Below are 18626 nucleotides of genomic sequence, written 5' to 3' on the forward strand. Positions count from 1 at the left end.
GTAAGTACATAAAACCAAGCAAACAATAAACCCAGACATTTATTAATGCTCGGGAAAATGCAAAGTGCAGGAAAACAATCATAGCATGTTTAAGGTTCCATATCTGTAGTAATAATGTTGTGAACACCTAATATTTATTGAACCAAAAGGATGATATACCTGTATTGTGAGAACTAGGTGATGGGAAAAGTGCATGGACATAGTAAGAGTAGGGAGAAAATGCCATTTGCGAAGTCAAAGACAAGGCCTCAAACTGAAAAATCAGGGATGCCTGGGGGAGCTCAGTCAGTTAAACATCTGACTCTTGATCTCAGCTCGGGTCTCGATCTCAGGGTCATGAGTTCAAGCTCCGATACTTTAAAGAACAATTAAAAATTAAAAAAAGAAAAAGAAAAGAAAAACCAAGAGGTAGGTAGGTGATCTTGTTGTTTGCTGACATGCAAGCAATAATAAAAGAATCTCCTAAACAATGCGAAAGTGGTTGGCTCTAGGGTTGTTGTGTTTTGTTTTTTGTTTTCCAAAATGAGGTAATGTCAATCATTCTGCATAGAAGTTTTACCAATTTACCTTCCCCTTGGGCAATGTATGAGAATACCCACACCTTCACTTTATTAGTTCACGTCCGCTACAGAGTGCTGCCAAGTCAGGGTTACATGTGCAAGAGTTTTACTGAGCTGAATACCTGGGAAAGATAAAGGGAAGAGGGAGGAGGCTTCAGACCACAATGCAGGTCTGACATGTCTGAAGAGGTATTGGGTAGAACAGTCTCAGACCACAGTACAGGTAAATGGGGAGCCCCAGAGCAAATGCTACTCAATAGAGGAGTTCTCCATTGAGCAGGAGTCGACTAACTAGACTGTTTACCACCATTCTTAATTATTGGCTAAGAGTAGCCTTGCGGAAATATGGCGTCAGTGTATGAAATGCAACAGACCAGAAAATGCAGCAGCTGTCAGTCAAAAAAAAAAAAAAAGCCTTTATTCATACCATTTGTGTCTTTCTGGGTGTAAATACTCCCACTGCGGCCATGGCCAGTTTCAAGCTACTAGTGTGACAGTGTGATAACTCACTAAATGAATGCTGAGTTCGAAAAACATGCTAACAGTTGTCTTTCCCAAACCAAGAGCTGGTTCCAGGAAGCCATGAATTGTGCTCTGGGTGGCAGGTTTTCATGAAGGAAGATCTGAGCAGTGCACCTTCTTAGCCACCATACTCACCATCCTGGTGTGTTAGCAAAGTTCTTGTTTGGTTTTTGGTTTTGTTTGGGGTTTTTTTTTTTTTTGGTGTTTTCTTTTGTTTTGTGTTTTTTGTGAGAGAGAGAGAGAGAGAGAGAGAGAGAGAGAACTATCGCATGTGGGGGAAGGACAAAAGGAGAGAGAGAATCTTAAGCAGGCTCCGAGCTCAGCAGGTAGCCTGATGTGGGGCTTGATCCCATGACCATGAGATCATGACCTGAGCAGAAATCAAGAGTCCAACACTCAACCAACTGAGCCACCCAGGTACCCAAACTAAGCTTTGCTTGTAACAACCTGAAAATAGTATGTCAGTGTATAGTTTTACTTTGCATTTTACTTAATATGCATGAGGCTGAGGATCTCTTGATATATTTATATATTATGTCAAATACATTTATTATTTTGTAACACATTTAATGTATCTTCCCTTTTATGAGCGGAGCCAATCTTTTGATTCTTGTTATTAAAATATTGGTGTCTATGTTCTAAATGACTGAAATCTTAATATATAAATTCATATAGTAAGTGAAATATAACTTCTATCATCTCCTTATCATATTTCACATTTTCAAAATAAACTCCTCTCAACCCTTTCCAGAGGGTAAATAGGAAAGAAATAAATGTACCTTTAAAAGCTTGATGTAAATGGAATCTAAAATTATAAAATAATTTACTATCATTGCTCTTTTTTCTGTAATTTTTAAACTAATGTGTATGGCATCAAAACACAATGTCTGCACTTAACTTTCAGGGAAATAGGGGTTTTTTTAATAATATTAAAGTTAAGTGAGCATAGAAATTGTATGGAAAAAAGTCACCGAATAGTTTCTATCTACCTCCCAACATACATAGAATAACAACAACAATGTAGTGGAGAATTTTCCATCTGAGCAGCCGACAAGGACAGAGTAGAATCTTTAGGGAAATTAAGTTTGTAATATTATCATTATGAACATATTTTAATAATAGATGCATTCTATATTGACTCATTTTTATGTTATTAGTTGAGATTATTGGTTGCATCCTATTAGCTTGATGTAGCAAGTTGAAAATCACCCACTATTAAGTTAGAAGTTGGGAAGCTCTGGATAAAGTGGTCTTTTAAGACATTACATATTTTAAGTATTTGTAATTGTATAGATAACACACTGAATGAGCAGAACCTTGAACTAGACCAGACATCAGAAATCATCCAATATAGTCTCTAGCCACAAATGTGCTTAGACAAAATTTAAAGCAAAAAGGCAACCAAAAAGGCAAAAATTTAAGACTTTTCCATAAACTTTTTTTTATATTATCTCAATCAAGCACTGCTACCATATATATCTGGAGAGGAGGAGACAAAAGATCTATGGATGCATAGCATTTTAAAATGCATTTTAAAATACAGTTTTCCAAAGAAAATACATCTGTTTCATATCTTTTAGTCAATTACCTAGTTCATAAACTGTTTTGCCCCAAATGCTACGACTTTTCTTCTGTTCCACCTCCTCCAACCACAACCTCCACTTTTCAAACCACAATTTCCAACCACAACCACTGTCCCAGTAATTGGTATTATCAACCAGAAAGCAAGAAAAGGAAGCAGATGAAAATTAACATAAAGTAATTGAATATTACAATTTATGGCAAGTAGGGTGAAGGCTGAACATGTGGCTAAAAAGAAGTTTCAATTATCTGTAAACTTTTATCTTAATTTTCTCAAAACATATGAACCACAGTACTCAGAAAAAAAAAAAAAAAAGAAACTTACCTCATCCACATTTTCAAAGGCATTGATGATGTCATAAGGTAAACAAGACAACAGATCGATCACAAACCAAGTTTTCAGATAATTCATCCTTATCAGCTTGGGGTCAGAAATGACCTCTCCACCAGGTCCCACAAAAGTCGTGTGAAAATTTAAAACAATGTCAACCAAAAATATAACGTCCACCACACTGTCCAGCACCAGCCAGGCTATGTTGTTCTGCTTCGTTTTGAAGGAAACGTTATAGGGAACCATAATGGCGGTGTAGAAGGTAAGAATTAAAATCACCCAGTCCCAAGTAGTTTTAAAAGCACAATAGTGTAAAATAATGTGTGGTGGCGTCTTTGGCGCTTCTTGCTTATACTGAGGAAGGATATCTGATCCCAGCTGAAGAACCTAAAAGAGAGACAATGTGCATATAAGTGACTTGGACATGTCTGTACAGTTAGTAATGAATTCAAACTCACCAAAACTCAAACCACAGCATAGTTTTCATGACTCCTGGTTTCCAGACTAATCACACCCCATAGTTCTGTCTCCCACTTCTGAGTTGTACCAAAGTTTGTTCAAAGGAAGTTAATCTGCTGTTCCACCTGGCTTTCTCTCCAGGGACCAAATATTGGTTCACAAACTGGCCCCCAAACACCAAGGGCAAGAAGAAACCAAAGAAAAAGGCAGACCACACCATACTGTTAGGTGGAAGGTTTAATAAGCTAGGGAACATACCTATGAGGCTTGTGGCAGGAAGCCATGAGACTAGTAGATAACTACCACCCACCCACCAGAATCTTAAAAGATTAAAGAGATGCCCTGGTCCAGTTACATATATCACCCAAATGGTCCCCAAAACATCCTACTCTTTCAGCGCTATGTGCTTGAAAATGGTTCTCACAATGGGAACGGTGGGTAGAATGTACATTCGAAGGACAGGAATGAGAAGCCTTCAATTGCCTGGGTTCAGCTCAAGAGTCAACCAGCAGTCACATCCTCTTGATGACTTCCTCCAACACCAACATTGATCCACAGCACTGCTGGAATCCACTTCTGAGACTGCATTCTGTACACTCACTTGCAAGCCTGCCTAAAATCACATCTCTAACTGATTATCCAGCACTTATTTGGGTGACTCACTGTTATCCATTCTTCACACATATTTAGCACCTCAGAGAGCATAACTTTGATTCTGATGGCCTCGCTGAACCCCAGGACCACACTGTTGGCGATCTTGCTGTTGAGTGGGACTCAGCAAGGGCCCTAATGATTGGCATAGTGATATCAGGGTTGTAAATATTTAGCCTACTTTTTCCTTTTCTCCCTTCAACCAGGACTTGAAGAACTGTGTTTTCTGCCCATATGAATGTTCTCTTTCGGGAAAAAGTGCTAAATACTCAGGTTTGCTTCTCTATACCTTTTTGGACAAGTGGAAAATTTTCACTGCAAGGTTATATGAACCTTGACTTACTCTAAGCAGGTCTAATTAAAGAGGCAAAGACAAAAAGCAGATGACAGAGCAAGAGCAGAAGGCTGGGCAGCACTGGGCAAAAGTAACAAACACTGACTTAGCATTGTTTTGCAGAACATGGAACCTGGAAATTGTGAAAAGGAGTTGAAAGAATAGATCTGAGAGCTCTGCTCCATGCCATCAATGAAGCTAAGGCTGAGTGAACCTATATGTAAGGAGTTTATAAATGTGACTTTCATAAATAGTATTTCCAGCAGCTTTGTAATATTATATATCCAATTATTCAGTGTCTCCAGGGCTAATGGGGTCCAGTAGGAGTCAAAGGGTTACCATAAAATCATAAGTGCATCAATATTTGTTTTTTTAATGTTTATTTGAGACAGAGAGAGACAGAGCATGAATGGGGGAGGGCCAGAGAGAGAGGGAGACACAGAATCTGAAGCAGGCTCCAGGCTCTGAGCTGTCAGCACAGAGCCCGACGCGGGGCTGGAACTCACAGAGCAGGAGATCACGACCTGAGCCGAAGTCAGATGCTTAACCGACTGAGCCAACCAGGCGTCCCTAAATGCATCAATATTTGAATGTAAAAATAGATATAAACAAAAATACCTACTAGCATGTAACTCATAAGCCACAAAGCAAAGCAAATATACTAGCACTTCTTGAAACTTGAGAGAGAATTATCCTGAAAAGTTTCTCTCATGCATAGAACTTACATAACTGAAAACTATGTATATAATACCCATCATTAATATTTTGAAACATAAAAAACATCAATTGTATTCTCTTTAGTTGTGTATTAAAATTATTGTTATTATTTGGGGGTTACAAGAACTATTTCTAAAGATTTTTATGTATTTATCCTCATTATCAGTGCCCAGCCATATTTGTCCCATAAGGTCTTAAATTACTTGGCAGCAAATTTTCTTACCAGGAATGAAAGCTTCATTTGGGGATAGAGCTTTATATATATAATCATGGTTTCTCTCTCACTTTACAACCAATGGTCTATCCATTCCAACTTCACTGTATTAGACATGAAAACTTTCTTCAAAGTCAATGTTAATATTTTACCATCTATATCTACACAGACCATAGACTGAGCACAAAGAAAGTATACTTAGAAAATAAACTCAGTGCCAGGGTGTATTATGACCTTCATGGGCCCTGAGCATTTTTGCTTTCCTGGACCCTTCCTCCAAAAAATATAAAATAAACTAGGAACACCTGGGTGGCTCAGTTGGTTAAGCATCCAACTCTTGATTTCAGGTCAGGTCCTGATCTCACGGTTCATGGGATCAAGTCCTGTGTTGGGCTCTGCACTAACGACATGGAGGCTACTTAGTATTCTCTCTCTCTCTCTGCCCATCCCTGCTCTCTCTCTCACTCTCCCTCTCTCTCTCAAAATAAACATTTAAAAATAAATAGATAGATAGATAGATAGATAAAAATTGCATTTTACAACTGCATTGTTGCAAAAAATAAATTAATATTATATATTCAATTTTTTAACCTAAAAGTTTAATTTTTCCTTTTACTGTTAATAGAAATTCAAACATCCCATGGACCCCTAAAAGCACTGTAGCCCCACACACTGTGTTTATAGACAAGCCTGCCCTGCTCAGCACCTCAGCAGAACATGAGATGTCTTCTCTAGAGATGGAATGGGATCACTCCTAAGGTCAGTATCCCTTAAATCTGGTTACAATCTAGAATCATGTGGAGAAATTTTTTAAACTATGGTATACTCTTTCTCAGGCCCATATTTTCAAAACCTTTCTTGGGTGATTATAATGCACAGTCCAAGGTAAAACCCTTGTCTTTTATTTCTTTAGCCATCCAGGACCTAGTTCTTCAGACAGTGACTTGCATATGTAAAAGGATCCAGAAATGCTACAAGAAGACAAGGAGCAGGAGCACACATGAACAACAAAGGAACACACATGCTTGTGCTTTGATGTCTCTCAGATGCAGAGCACTACTTTGATCTTCACTCTGACGCCGGCGCTTTTATAAAGCAGTGAGTAACAATTCTTCACTTTCATTGCTATTCCACTTGTACTTTCATAAGTGATGAGCCTGAGGTGGAGGGGGTGAAAACACATTTTCCGATGTATTTTTATCCCAATACAGACACATTCTTTCTCTCTGAATATCTGAGAGCATTGACGCTAATAGAATCAGGACCATGGACATGGCATTATTACGGAAGTTTATCTCTCCGCCAGTATAAAAGTGAGAAGCTGAAGCCAGTCAGCAGGATATGGGTTCACGTGGACAATAGGTGAACTGCCTACACAGAGACCAGGATCTCTGAAACTGGGAATCGGCTCCAAATGTAGGTGTCCTGATGGAACTGAGATAAAATTTATATTTTTATCTTGGAAATTTATACTTTATCTTGGAAAAAGTGAAAGCCTGAAATTTACCAGCAAATCCATGTACTCAGGTTGAACACATTATAAGACTCAGAGTAAAATTTTTAAAATGATATCCTTTTGCTAAATTGATGCTTCTTGTGGGTCAGCCTTTGGATTCAGAGCACATGCAAACAAAATATCTTTCGAGAATCTTGTTATCTCTTCATGTTCTCTGAAATCAAACCTACAACCTGACAGAAAACAATTTTGTGTCTGAGTCAGGTTTGTGAATTAGGGATGGTCAACAAAGAAACTAACAATAATCAAAAGGCAAAGCAAAAAAATAAAAATAAAATAAAATCAGATGGGAAGAAACAGGAATGAAATTTCCTAAAAAAATAAAAGTAAAAGAAAATCATGAGCCATTGAGGGGAAGCTTCCCCAGTTGATGCAGAAGAAAAAACCAACGAATGATTCAAGGTGCTAAGGTAAAAAATTTCCTCTCTATAATCCCTTTCTTCTTGTTCTTTCCCAGTGGTATAACAGAGAAAAGAAAAATTCTGAATAAGATATCATTAAGACCAGAAAGGAATCATAGCTATGAAAGTCAGCAGTCACAGAAACAAGCTCTTCCACTCCAGTTTGCTTTGTAAAAGGAAATGGACAATTAAGGCAGAAAAGAAAGTTGTAAAATCAAGTAGTACTTCATAACAAGAATTATTGACAAAGGAAGTTGTATCTAACAGTCTGCTTTAAGTCTTGTGCTACTTGAGGGGCGCCTGGGTGGCTCAGCTGGTTAAGCTTCCAGCTTCAGCTCAGGTCATGATCTTGCGGTTCGTGAGTTCAAGCCCTGCGTTGGGCTCTGTGCTGACAGCTTAGAGCCTGGAGCCTGCTTCAGATTCTGTGTCTCCCTCTATCTCTCTCTGCCCCTCCCTTGCTCATGCTCTGTCTCTGTCTCTCTGTCTCTCTGTCTCTCTCCCAAAAATAAACATTTAAATTTTTTTAAAAGAACATTAAATCCTGTACTAATTGCATATTGTCTTTTAAAATATTGCGATTATCATTATTATTAATATTTAGTTGTAATCATGATCTTACCTTGGCTTTTAAAAATGTGTTTGCACATCAAAGTTTTAGTTTCTCCCCAAGATAACAGTGCCATTTAAAGCAGAAAGCCTTCCAAGTCCCCCAGTTAGCTATGGTCCAAGAAAAACTCCAGAACCCTCCAAATTCAAGGAACATACTTTACTTTCTAACCCTCTCCAAACCAAATTTAATATCTGCAACCAGTTCAGAAAGATACTCTAGAGTGCTTCAACTCACTTTTCTCCAGCAGAGCAAACTGATGAACATATACATTTAATTTTATCTCTCTCTGTTTTGGTAGGCCACCTCAGAACATTTTCTGAGTGCCCACTAACTGCTCTGCAGAGCTTTGGTAGCTTCATTAACTTTTGGCAACACTGGGAAGACAAGTGATGATTATAGAAGACACGTGAACACCAAAGCTTCTACCTAGAGGTCTGTCCTCAATTCCTTTTCTCTCTGGGTCACTATACTTTCTCTGGGCAACATCATCTCATCCTATGGCACCAAGGTCTGCAACTCAGACCCAGAAATACCTCCAGAGCCAGACCCATAAATTCCTCTGCCTTTGAGGCATCCCCTCTTGGATTTTTCTGTCAGGCACTTCAAACTTAATATCCCCCAAACTGAACTCATAACCATTGCCCCAAAACCTTCTCTTCCTGTTCTTATATTTGCTATTTTATTAGCCAACAGTACTAGTCAACAAATGTGTTGACTCTAACCTTGGTGTGTCTGCATTCTGCCCACTTCTGCTTCTGGTTTCCTTGCTTAAAGCCATGGTCAACCTAACTGATTTACCATTAAGTCTCTTAACTGGTTTCCCTATCCTCCCATTCAACACAGAGCCACTAGGTCAAGCAGGGGGTCTTAATCATTTTTGTACAATGGATCCCTTTTGACAATCTGGTGAAATCTATGGATCCCTTCTCAGAATCATGTTTTTAAATTAATACAAGAAAAACATAGCATCGCAAAGAAAACCGTAGGGACTAATCTCCCTTTGAGAGGTTTCTCTGAAGTACAAATGTGATCATATCTTTTCCCTAACACATGGGACACAAACCACCACTGTTTTACTACACATCACTTTAACTTTCCTTCCCCTGACCTCACCCACACTGAATTCATACTCAAAGTCATCATACTGTCTCACCTCTGTGCCTTTGCACCTGCTGGTCTCCCTGGTAGGAATGACCTGCATCCCTTCTTTACCAATTTCTCATATTTTTCCTTCAAGATTCACTCACCCCAGGTAAGCTTCCCTAGAGCCCCAAGTCTAGGTAATGCTTTTGCATGTGTGTCATCCTACTTGTCACATTCTATTGTCAGGTTTTTTTTGCAAGGATCTTTAGTTCCTTGATGGTAGAGCCCATTGCATATTCATCTTTCCATCCTTGATAGAGTACCAAGCACAGAGAAAACCCTCAGGTTATGGACGAAATGAGTGAACTTCCTATCTCACTTACCCGAAGAAAATCTCACCATCTACAGACCTCTACAGATATGACTTGGGATATCATGAACTTGTTTCCCATTTCAAAAATACAAGAGAATAAAAAGATATATTTGAAATTTCTATAAATCTACACAGGAAAAATAATTAGAGGATGAGTACTTAGAATATAATAACCACAGATATCTATATTGAATCATTTCAGGGGGAAAAATGTGCTACCACCACCATCTTGGGAAGGAAAGTTAGTCTCCCACTTACTTCAGCTAATCTTGAATGTTTGTGGACCACCTCTGTTTTATTCATTGGCGTGAGCTGCTGCAAAACACTTCGGCTATTTGTCAAAGCCCGTGTCAATCGGGCAAATTTTGTCCAACCTTAAAATAAGGAGAGAAAGTCTCAGTTTTTCACATATAATGAATATGGAACGCAACATTCTTGCTAATATTCAGGGGATCTCAGAAATAGCATAACATCCAGAACTAATAAAAAGTATCAATCTAAAGCACTTAATTTCTACATAAACATCACCACATATTTCAAGTGTAGCTATAAAGTAATGACTAATTTTTATGTGTGATCTTTGTGTTTTGCTCATATCTATTACATAGTCCCAGTACCCAAGGTACACCTGTCCACAAAATTCTGTGTTCCCCCTTGCATTATATAGATTTGTTACTGGAAGACAACTGTCCAGCCAGGAATGTATTTCCCAGCACTCCTTGCATCCAGCTCTCCCCATGTTCCCAGTTCTCATCAATGGAATGAAAGCAGAAATGATGTGTGTCACTCTCACACATGCCACAACTTATGAAGCAGGTGAGACTTCTCTACACATTCTCCCTCCTTCTACCAGCTGGATACAAGTGACAACAAGCCCCTAGGGAATAGTAAAGCACTGAATCCATGCACGGAAGGCTGCCATATGCCAAGGATCACCTGCCTTCGACTGTAACGTGAGCAAGAAATATGCTTCTGCTGTGTTAAGCTGCTGGAAGATGGGGGGGGAGGGGTATTTATTATAGCCTAATAAAAAACAATTTTACTGTGCATTTGTGTGTAGATATATACACATAAGAAAATGAAACCCAATTTCAACAAATCTCACATATTATGGTTCATATCACACTTCCATCTTTCTTGTAACAGCAAAATGTTATTTCTCTCTTGTTAATTACAGTGGTATCTAAATATCATTCTTTAAATATCTAGAATCTCTAACATTGTTTTCTGAAAGAGTAGTAATTTTAACTTTGGTGGGGGAGGGGATGTGAATTTAATGAGAAAGAAATTTCTTCCCAACGCCTCAAATTCCCATTATTAAATAATTAATTTCAAGGAAACATCAATGAGACATGAGTAAGTAGAGCAAAACTAACCATACTCTGAGTCTGTCTCAAATATCCTTTTCTGGATATTCCAAAAGCTCTAATTCATTAAAGATTCCAGGGGGTTCCGGAAGATGGCGGCGTAGGAGGACGCGGGGCTCACAGCGCGTCCTGCCGATCACTTAGATTCCACCTACACCTGCCTAAAGAACCCAGAAAACCGCCAGAGGATTAGCAGAAGGGAGTCTCCGGAGTCAAGCGCAGACCAGAGGCCCACGGAAGAGGGTAGGAAGGGCGGCGAGGCGGTGCGCGCTCCACGGACTGGCGGGAGGGAGCCGGGGCGGAGGGGCGGCTCGCCGGCCAAGCAGAGCCCCCGAGTCTGGCTGGCAAAAGCGGAGGGGCCGGACGGACTGTGTTCCGACAGCAAGCGCGACTTAGCGTCTGGGAGGTCATAAGTTAACAGCTCTGCTCGGAAAGCGGGAAGGCTGGAGGACAAAGGGAGGGAGAGCTGCTGAGCCCCCGGACGGCAGAGCTCAGCTTGGCGGGGAACAAAGGCGCCAGCGCCATCTCCCCCGCCCATCCCCCAGCCAAAATCCCAAAGGGAACCAGTTCCTGCCAGGGAACTTGCTCGCTCCGCGCAAACACCCAACTCTGTGCTTCTGCGGAGCCAAACCTCCGGCAGCGGATCTGACTCCCTCCCGCTGCCACAGGGCTCCTTCTGAAGTGGATCACCTAAGGAGAAGCGAGCTAAGCCTGTCCCTCCAGCCCCCGTGCACCTTGCCTACCCACCCCAGCTAATACGCCAGATCCCCAGCAACACAAGCCTGGCAGTGTGCAAGTAGCCCAGACGGGACACGCCACCCCACAGTGAATCCCGCCCCTAGGAGAGGGGAAGAGAAGGCACACACCAGTCTGACTGTGGCCCCAGCAGTGGGCTGGGGGCAGACATCGGGTCGGACTGCGGCCCCGCCCACTAACTCCAGTTATACACCACAGCACAGGGGAAGTGCACTGCAGGTCCTCACCACGCCAGGGACTCTCCAAAATGACCAAACGGAAGAATTCCCCTCAGAAGAATCTCCAGGAAATAGCAACAGCTAATGAACTGATCAAAAAGGATTTAAATAATATAACAGAAAGTGAATTTAGAATAATAGTCATAAAATTAATCGCTGGGCTTGAAAACAGTATACAGGACAGCAGAGAATCTCTTGCCACAAAGATCGAGGGACTAAGGAACAGTCACGAGGAGTTGAAAAACGCTTTAAACGAATTGCAAAACAAAATGGAATCCACGATGGCTCGGCTTGAAGAGGCAGAGGAGAGAATAGGTGAACTAGAAGATAAAGTTATGGAGAAAGAGGAAGCTGAAAGAAAGAGAGATAAAAAAATCCAGGAGTATGAGGGGAAAATTAGAGAACTAAGTGATACACTAAAAAAAAATAATATACGCATAATTGGTATCCCAGAGGAGGAAGAGAGAGGGAAGGGTGCTGAAGGGGTACTTGAACAAATTATAGCTGAGAACTTCCCTGAACTGGGGAAGGAAAAAGGCATTGAAATCCAAGAGGCACAGAGAACTCCCTTCAGACGTAACTTGAATCGATCTTCTGCACGACATATCATAGTGAAACTGGCAAAATACAAGGATAAAGAGAAAATTCTGAAAGCAGCAAGGGATAAACGTGCCCTCACATATAAAGGGAGACCTATAAGACTCGTGACTGATCTCTCCTTTGAAACTTGGCAGGCCAGAAAGGCTTGGCACGATATCTACAGTGTGCTAAACAGAAAAAATATGCAGCCGAGAATCCTTTATCCAGCAAGTCTGTCATTTAGAATAGAAGGAGAGATAAAGGTCTTCCCAAACAAACAAAAACTGAAGGAATTTGTCACCACGAAACCAGCCCTACAAGAGATCCTAAGGGGGATCCTGTGAGACAAAGTACCAGAGACATCACTACAAGCATAAAACATACAGACATCACAATGACTCTAAACCCATATCTTTCTATAATAACACTGAATGTAAATGGATTAAATGCGCCAACTAAAAGACATAGGGTATCAGAATGGATAAAAAAACAAGACCCATCTATTTGCTGTCTACAAGAGACTCATTTTAGATCTGAGGACACCTTTAGGTTGAGAGTGAGGGGATGGAGAACTATTTATCATGCTCCTGGAAGCCAAAAGAAAGCTGGAGTAGCCATACTTATATCAGACAAACTAGACTTTAAATTAAAGGCTGTAACAAGAGATGAAGAAGGGCATTATATAATAATCACAGGGTCTATCCACCAGGAAGAGCTAACTATTATAAATGTCTATGCGCCAAATACCCGAGCCCCCAGATATATAAAACAATTACTCATAAACATAAGCAACCTTATTGATAAGAATGTGGTCATTGCAGGGGACTTTAACACCCCACTTACAGAAATGGATAGATCATCTAGACACACAGTCAATAAAGAAACAAGGGCCCTGAATGATACATTGGATCAGATGGACTTGACAGATATATTTAGAACTCTGCATCCCAAAGCAACAGAATATACTTTCTTCTCGAGTGCACATGGAACATTCTCCAAGATAGATCATATACTGGGTCACAAAACAGCCCTTCATAAGTTTACAAGAATTGAAATTATACCATGCATACTTTCAGACCACAATGCTATGAAGCTTGAAATCAACCACAGGAAAAAGTCTGGAAAACCTCCAAAAGCATGGAGGTTAAAGAACACCCTACTAACGAATGAGTGGGTCAACCAGGCAATTAGAGAAGAAATTAAAATATATATGGAAACAAACGAAAATGAAAATACAACAATCCAAACGCTTTGGGATGCAGCGAAGGCAGTCCTGAGAGGAAAATACATTGCAATCCAGGCCTATCTCAAGAAACAAGAAAAATCCCAAATACAAAATCTAACAGCACACCTAAAGGAAATAGAAGCAGAACAGCAAAGGCAGCCTAAACCCAGCAGAAGAAGAGAAATAATAAAGATCAGAGCAGAAATAAACAATATAGAATCTAAAAAAACTGTAGAGCAGATCAACGAAACCAAGAGTTGGTTTTTTGAAAAAATAAACAAAATTGACAAACCTCTAGCCAGGCTTCTCAAAAAGAAAAGGGAGATGACCCAAATAGATAAAATCATGAATGAAAATGGAATGATTACAACCAATCCCTCAGAGATACAAACAATTATCAGGGAATACTATGAAAAATTATATGCCAGCAAATTGGATAACCTGGAAGAAATGGACAAATTTCTAAACACCCACACTCTTCCAAAACTCAATCAGGAGGAAATAGAAAGCTTGAACAGACCCATAACCAGCGAAGAAATTGAATCGGTTATCAAAAATCTCCCAACAAACAAGAGTCCAGGACCAGATGGCTTCCCAGGGGAGTTCTACCAGACATTTAAAGCAGAGATAATACCTATCCTTCTCAAGCTATTCCAAGAAATAGAAAGGGAAGGAAAACTTCCAGACTCATTCTATGAAGCCAGTATTACTTTGATTCCTAAACCAGACAGAGACCCAGTAAAAAAAGAGAACTACAGGCCAATATCCCTGATGAATATGGATGCAAAAATTCTTAATAAGATACTAGCAAATCGAATTCAACAGCATATAAAAAGAATTATTCACCATGATCAAGTGGGATTCATTCCTGGGATGCAGGGCTGGTTCAACATTCGCAAATCGATCAACGTGATACATCACATTAACAAAAAAAAAAGAGAAGAACCATATGATCCTGTCAATCGATGCAGAAAAGGCCTTTGACAAAATCCAGCACCCTTTCTTAATAAAAACCCTTGAGAAAGTCGGGATAGAAGGAACATACTTAAAGATCATAAAGGCCATTTATGAAAAGCCCACAGCTAACATCATCCTCAACGGGGAAAAACTGAGAGCTTTTTCCCTGAGATCAGGAACACGACAGGGATGCCCACTGTCACCGCTGTTGTTTAATATAGTGCTGGAAGTTCTAGCATCAGCAATCAGACAACAAAAGGAAATCAAAGGCATCAAAATTGGCAAAGATGAAGTCAAGCTTTCGCTTTTTGCAGATGACATGATATTATACATGGAAAATCCGATAGACTCCACCAAAAGTCTGCTAGAACTGATACATGAATTCAGCAAAGTTGCAGGATACAAAATCAATGTGCAGAAATCAGTTGCATTCTTATACACTAACAATGAAGCAACAGAAAGACAAATGAAGAAACTGATCCCATTCACAATTGCACCAAGAAGCATAAAATACCTAGGAATAAATCTAACCAAAGATGTAAAAGATCTGTATGCTGAAAACTATAGAAAGCTTATGCAGGTAATTGAAGAAGATATAAAGAAATGGAAAGACATTCCCTGCTCATGGATTGGAAGAATAAATATTGTCAAAATGTCAATACTACCCAAAGCTATCTACACATTCAATGCAATCCCAATCAAAATTGCACCAGCATTCTTCTCGAAACTAGAACAAGCAATCCTAAAATTCATATGGAACCACAAAAGGCCCCGAATAGCCAAAGTAATTTTGAAGAAGAAGACCAAAGCAGGAGGCATCACAATCCCAGACTTTAGCCTCTACTACAAAGCTGTCATCATCAAGACAGCATGGTATTGGCATAAAAACAGACACATAGACCAATGGAATAGAATAGAAACACCAGAACTAGACCCACAAACGTATGGCCAACTCATCTTTGACAAAGCAGGAAAGAACATCCAATGGAAAAAAGACAGTCTCTTTAACAAATGGTGCTGGGAGAACTGGACAGCAACATGCAGAAGGTTGAAACTAGACCACTTTCTCACACCATTCACAAAAATAAACTCAAAATGGATAAAGGACCTGAATGTGAGACAGGAAACCATCAAAACCTTAGAGGAGAAAGCAGGAAAAGACTTCTGTGACCTCAGCCGTAGCAATCTCTTACTCGGCACATCCCCAAAGGCAAGGGAATTAAAAGCAAAAGTGAATTACTGGGACCTTATGAAGATAAAAAGCTTCTGCACAGCAAAGGAAACAACCAACAAAACTAAAAGGCAACCAACGGAATGGGAAAAGATATTTGCAAATGACACATCGGACAAAGGGCTAGTATCCAAAATCTATAAAGAGCTCATCAAACTCCACACCCGAAAAACAAATAACCCAGTGAAGAAATGGGCAGAAAACATGAATAGACACTTCTCTAAAGAAGACATCTGGATGGCCAACAGGCACATGAAAAGATGTTCAACGTCGCTCCTTATCAGGGAAATACAAATCAAAACCACACTCAGATACCACCTCACGCCAGTCAGAGTGGCCAAAATGAAGAAATCAGGAGACTATAGATGCTGGAGAGGATGTGGAGAAACAGGAACCCTCTTGCACTGTTAGTGGGAATGCAAATTGGTGCAGCCGCTCTGGAAAGCAGTGTGGAGGTTCCTCAGAAAATTAAAAATAGACCTACCCTATGACCCAGCAATAGCACTGCTAGGAATTTATCCAAGGGATACAGGAGTACTGATGCATAGGGGCACCTGTACCCCAATGTTTATAGCGGCACTCTCAACAATAGCCAAATTATGGAAAGAGCCTAAATGTCCATCAACTGATGAATGGATAAAGAAATTGTGGTTTATATACACAATGGAATACTACGTGGCAATGAGAAAGAATGAAATATGGCCCTTTGTAGCAACATGGATGGAACTGGAGAGTGTGATGCTAAGTGAAATAAGCCATACAGAGAAAGACAGATACCATACGGTTTCACTCTTATGTGGATCCTGAGAAACATAACAGAAACCCATGGGGGAGGGGAAGGAAAAAAAAAAAAAAAAAAGAGGTTAGAGTGGGAGAGAGCCAAAGCATAAGAGACTGTTAAAAACTGAGAACAAACTGAGGGTTGATGGGGGGTGGGAGGGAGGGCAGGGTGGGAGGGAGGGCAGGGTGGGTGATGGGTATTGAGGAGGGCACCTTTTGGGATGAGCACTGGGTGTTGTATGGAAACCAATTTGACAGTAAATTTCATTTATTAAAAAAATAAAAAAAATAAATAAAAATAAAAAAATAAAAAAAATAAAAAAAAATAAAAAATAAAGATTCCAATAAGACCATTTGATAACTTCTATGATATTGCACTTCACTAGGTTATTTGCCAAATAACTCCTTAAAAAAGGAAAACTTCTGATGGTCTCAAGGAATGACGGTAACGGCAAGGATGAAATTTCAGACAATGTGACAAAAGATGAAGGAAAAAACCCTCAGCAGACACCCGTCAAATGCCTTTCAAATTATACTAGGTAGATGACATCATGTTTTACTACCATTTTTAGGCCAATTCTGACTTCATTTAAGCTTTGTATTTCCCCAACTGTTCAGCTCCCTTTATGGTATCCAATAAGTGGTTTAGAAAAAAATGTAATCTGGCATCAGTTGATAGAATGTCCTTAATTCTTCACTAATGGACTTTACCCTAGTGACTAGAACAACAACAACAACAACAACAACAACAAAAATGTTAGGCTTTGGGGATTGTATGCAACCCTAAGGCTAACCCTGTGCAATGTCCTAAAAGGAGAAGAACAACAACAACAACAACAACAACAACCATCACCAGATATGCCACCAGCTCTCTAAGAACTTAACATCAATGTAAAAGACCAACATGCAATCTGTATCACCAGTCTAGACTCTTCTTCTCAGCATTAGACCTATCTTGTATCTAATCAGCCATTAGCCACCTTTTACTAAGATGTTCTATAGGCATCTGACACTCAGCACATCCAAAACTGATCTCATCATCGTCTCCCTCCATCTCCAACTCTTCACCTTTCATGTATTCCTGGACTTGGTGAATGGTCCCATGATATTTCCAGTTGTCCAATCAGAAACTTGAAATTTACCATCCTCCTTCACTATTACCTCCACACCCACATATCCAATCACTTTCAAGACTTATAGACTATAACTTATTAATAAATTCACTCAAGTTGAATCTCGTCTCTCCATCCCTATATGTCAGACAATCTTCCACCTGAGTTAGGTTGGCAGTATCTTGAACACGATACTCTCTATCTGCTCTCTGACCATATACTCCCAAGCAACTCTACATTGCTGCCAAAGTGCTTCCCCTTTCCCTATTTCAAACTCTTTAAGATCCCCGGAGGCCTTCAGAATAACATTGCATTTTCTTGGTATATAGGTCATTTAGTTTCTGGCCCCAAAGATCTGCTCTGCATTCATCTCCTTCTACTTCTTTATACATACTCTGTACAACAACTCTACCAAAATTAACAGCAAATTAAAAGAAGAATAAATTCAAAACTAAAATTAAATCTCCTAGGAATTCTCTGTACACCCCATGATATTCATTGTGTCCAGGTTTTCAAGCATTATAATCATTCTGCCTGCCTGAAATGCTTCCCCCCATCCCCTTATGTCTGGCTAACACTGACTGGAACCTCTAGACTCAGTTAAAGCATTATGTCCTTCTGGAACCTTCTTAGATCCACTCATAAGAGAGGTATCCTCCTCTGTGTTTGCACATCATAGGATAAATACCTCACATGGCACTTGCAACACTAATGGCAGTTGTTGATTAACATGTTAGTCACTCCCACTGAACTACTGTTCATCTCTCCATATTCAAGCACTTGATAAGGGCCTGGCATAAAACAGGCCATGAATTAATTAATTGACTTATTTGTAACTTAAAAATCAAATTTAAAATAAGTCCCATTTTGTTTTATCATCAGGGGTTGGGTTTGGTTTTGCTTTGTTCGGTAAAAGTGGCAAGGGTGTCTTCAGATGACATGTTGGCAATAGATACATTACAATATTTCAGGTGATCGTTTTCTTTCTTACTTCAACTTGATATTATAATTGCATTGAATATTTCTAGAAACTTCCAAGGCAATGTTAT

At 39.7% G+C, this 18626-nt stretch overlaps 1 protein-coding gene and 1 long non-coding RNA gene across 5 annotated transcripts in view; one reads left to right on the forward strand and one right to left on the reverse strand.

Moving 5' to 3' along the window:
* KCNH5 (potassium voltage-gated channel subfamily H member 5) overlaps positions 1-18626 on the reverse strand; it is a 307440-nt gene that overhangs the window by 230024 nt on the left and 58790 nt on the right. For all 3 annotated transcript variants that reach the window (XM_007095216.3, XM_042989854.1, XM_042989853.1), the window contains 2 exons: positions 9611-9726; positions 2989-3381 (listed from right to left, as the gene is read on the reverse strand). In XM_007095216.3, coding sequence (XP_007095278.1) covers positions 2989-3381; positions 9611-9726 — 509 coding nt within the window. The remainder of the gene's footprint in view (positions 1-2988; positions 3382-9610; positions 9727-18626) is intronic.
* Positions 3069-10346, forward strand: LOC122239625. 2 transcript variants are annotated; one of them, XR_006218893.1, is made up of 5 exons: positions 3069-3256; positions 4562-4658; positions 5995-6128; positions 6283-6467; positions 10020-10346. It is a non-coding gene; the product is annotated as an uncharacterized LOC122239625 (long non-coding RNA). The 2 variants fall into 2 exon arrangements; XR_006218894.1 differs by lacking the exon at positions 10020-10346 and adding an exon at positions 6581-6671.

Source organism: Panthera tigris, chromosome B3 (assembly GCF_018350195.1).
Source record: "Panthera tigris isolate Pti1 chromosome B3, P.tigris_Pti1_mat1.1, whole genome shotgun sequence".
Classification (NCBI taxonomy): Eukaryota; Metazoa; Chordata; class Mammalia; order Carnivora; family Felidae; genus Panthera; species Panthera tigris.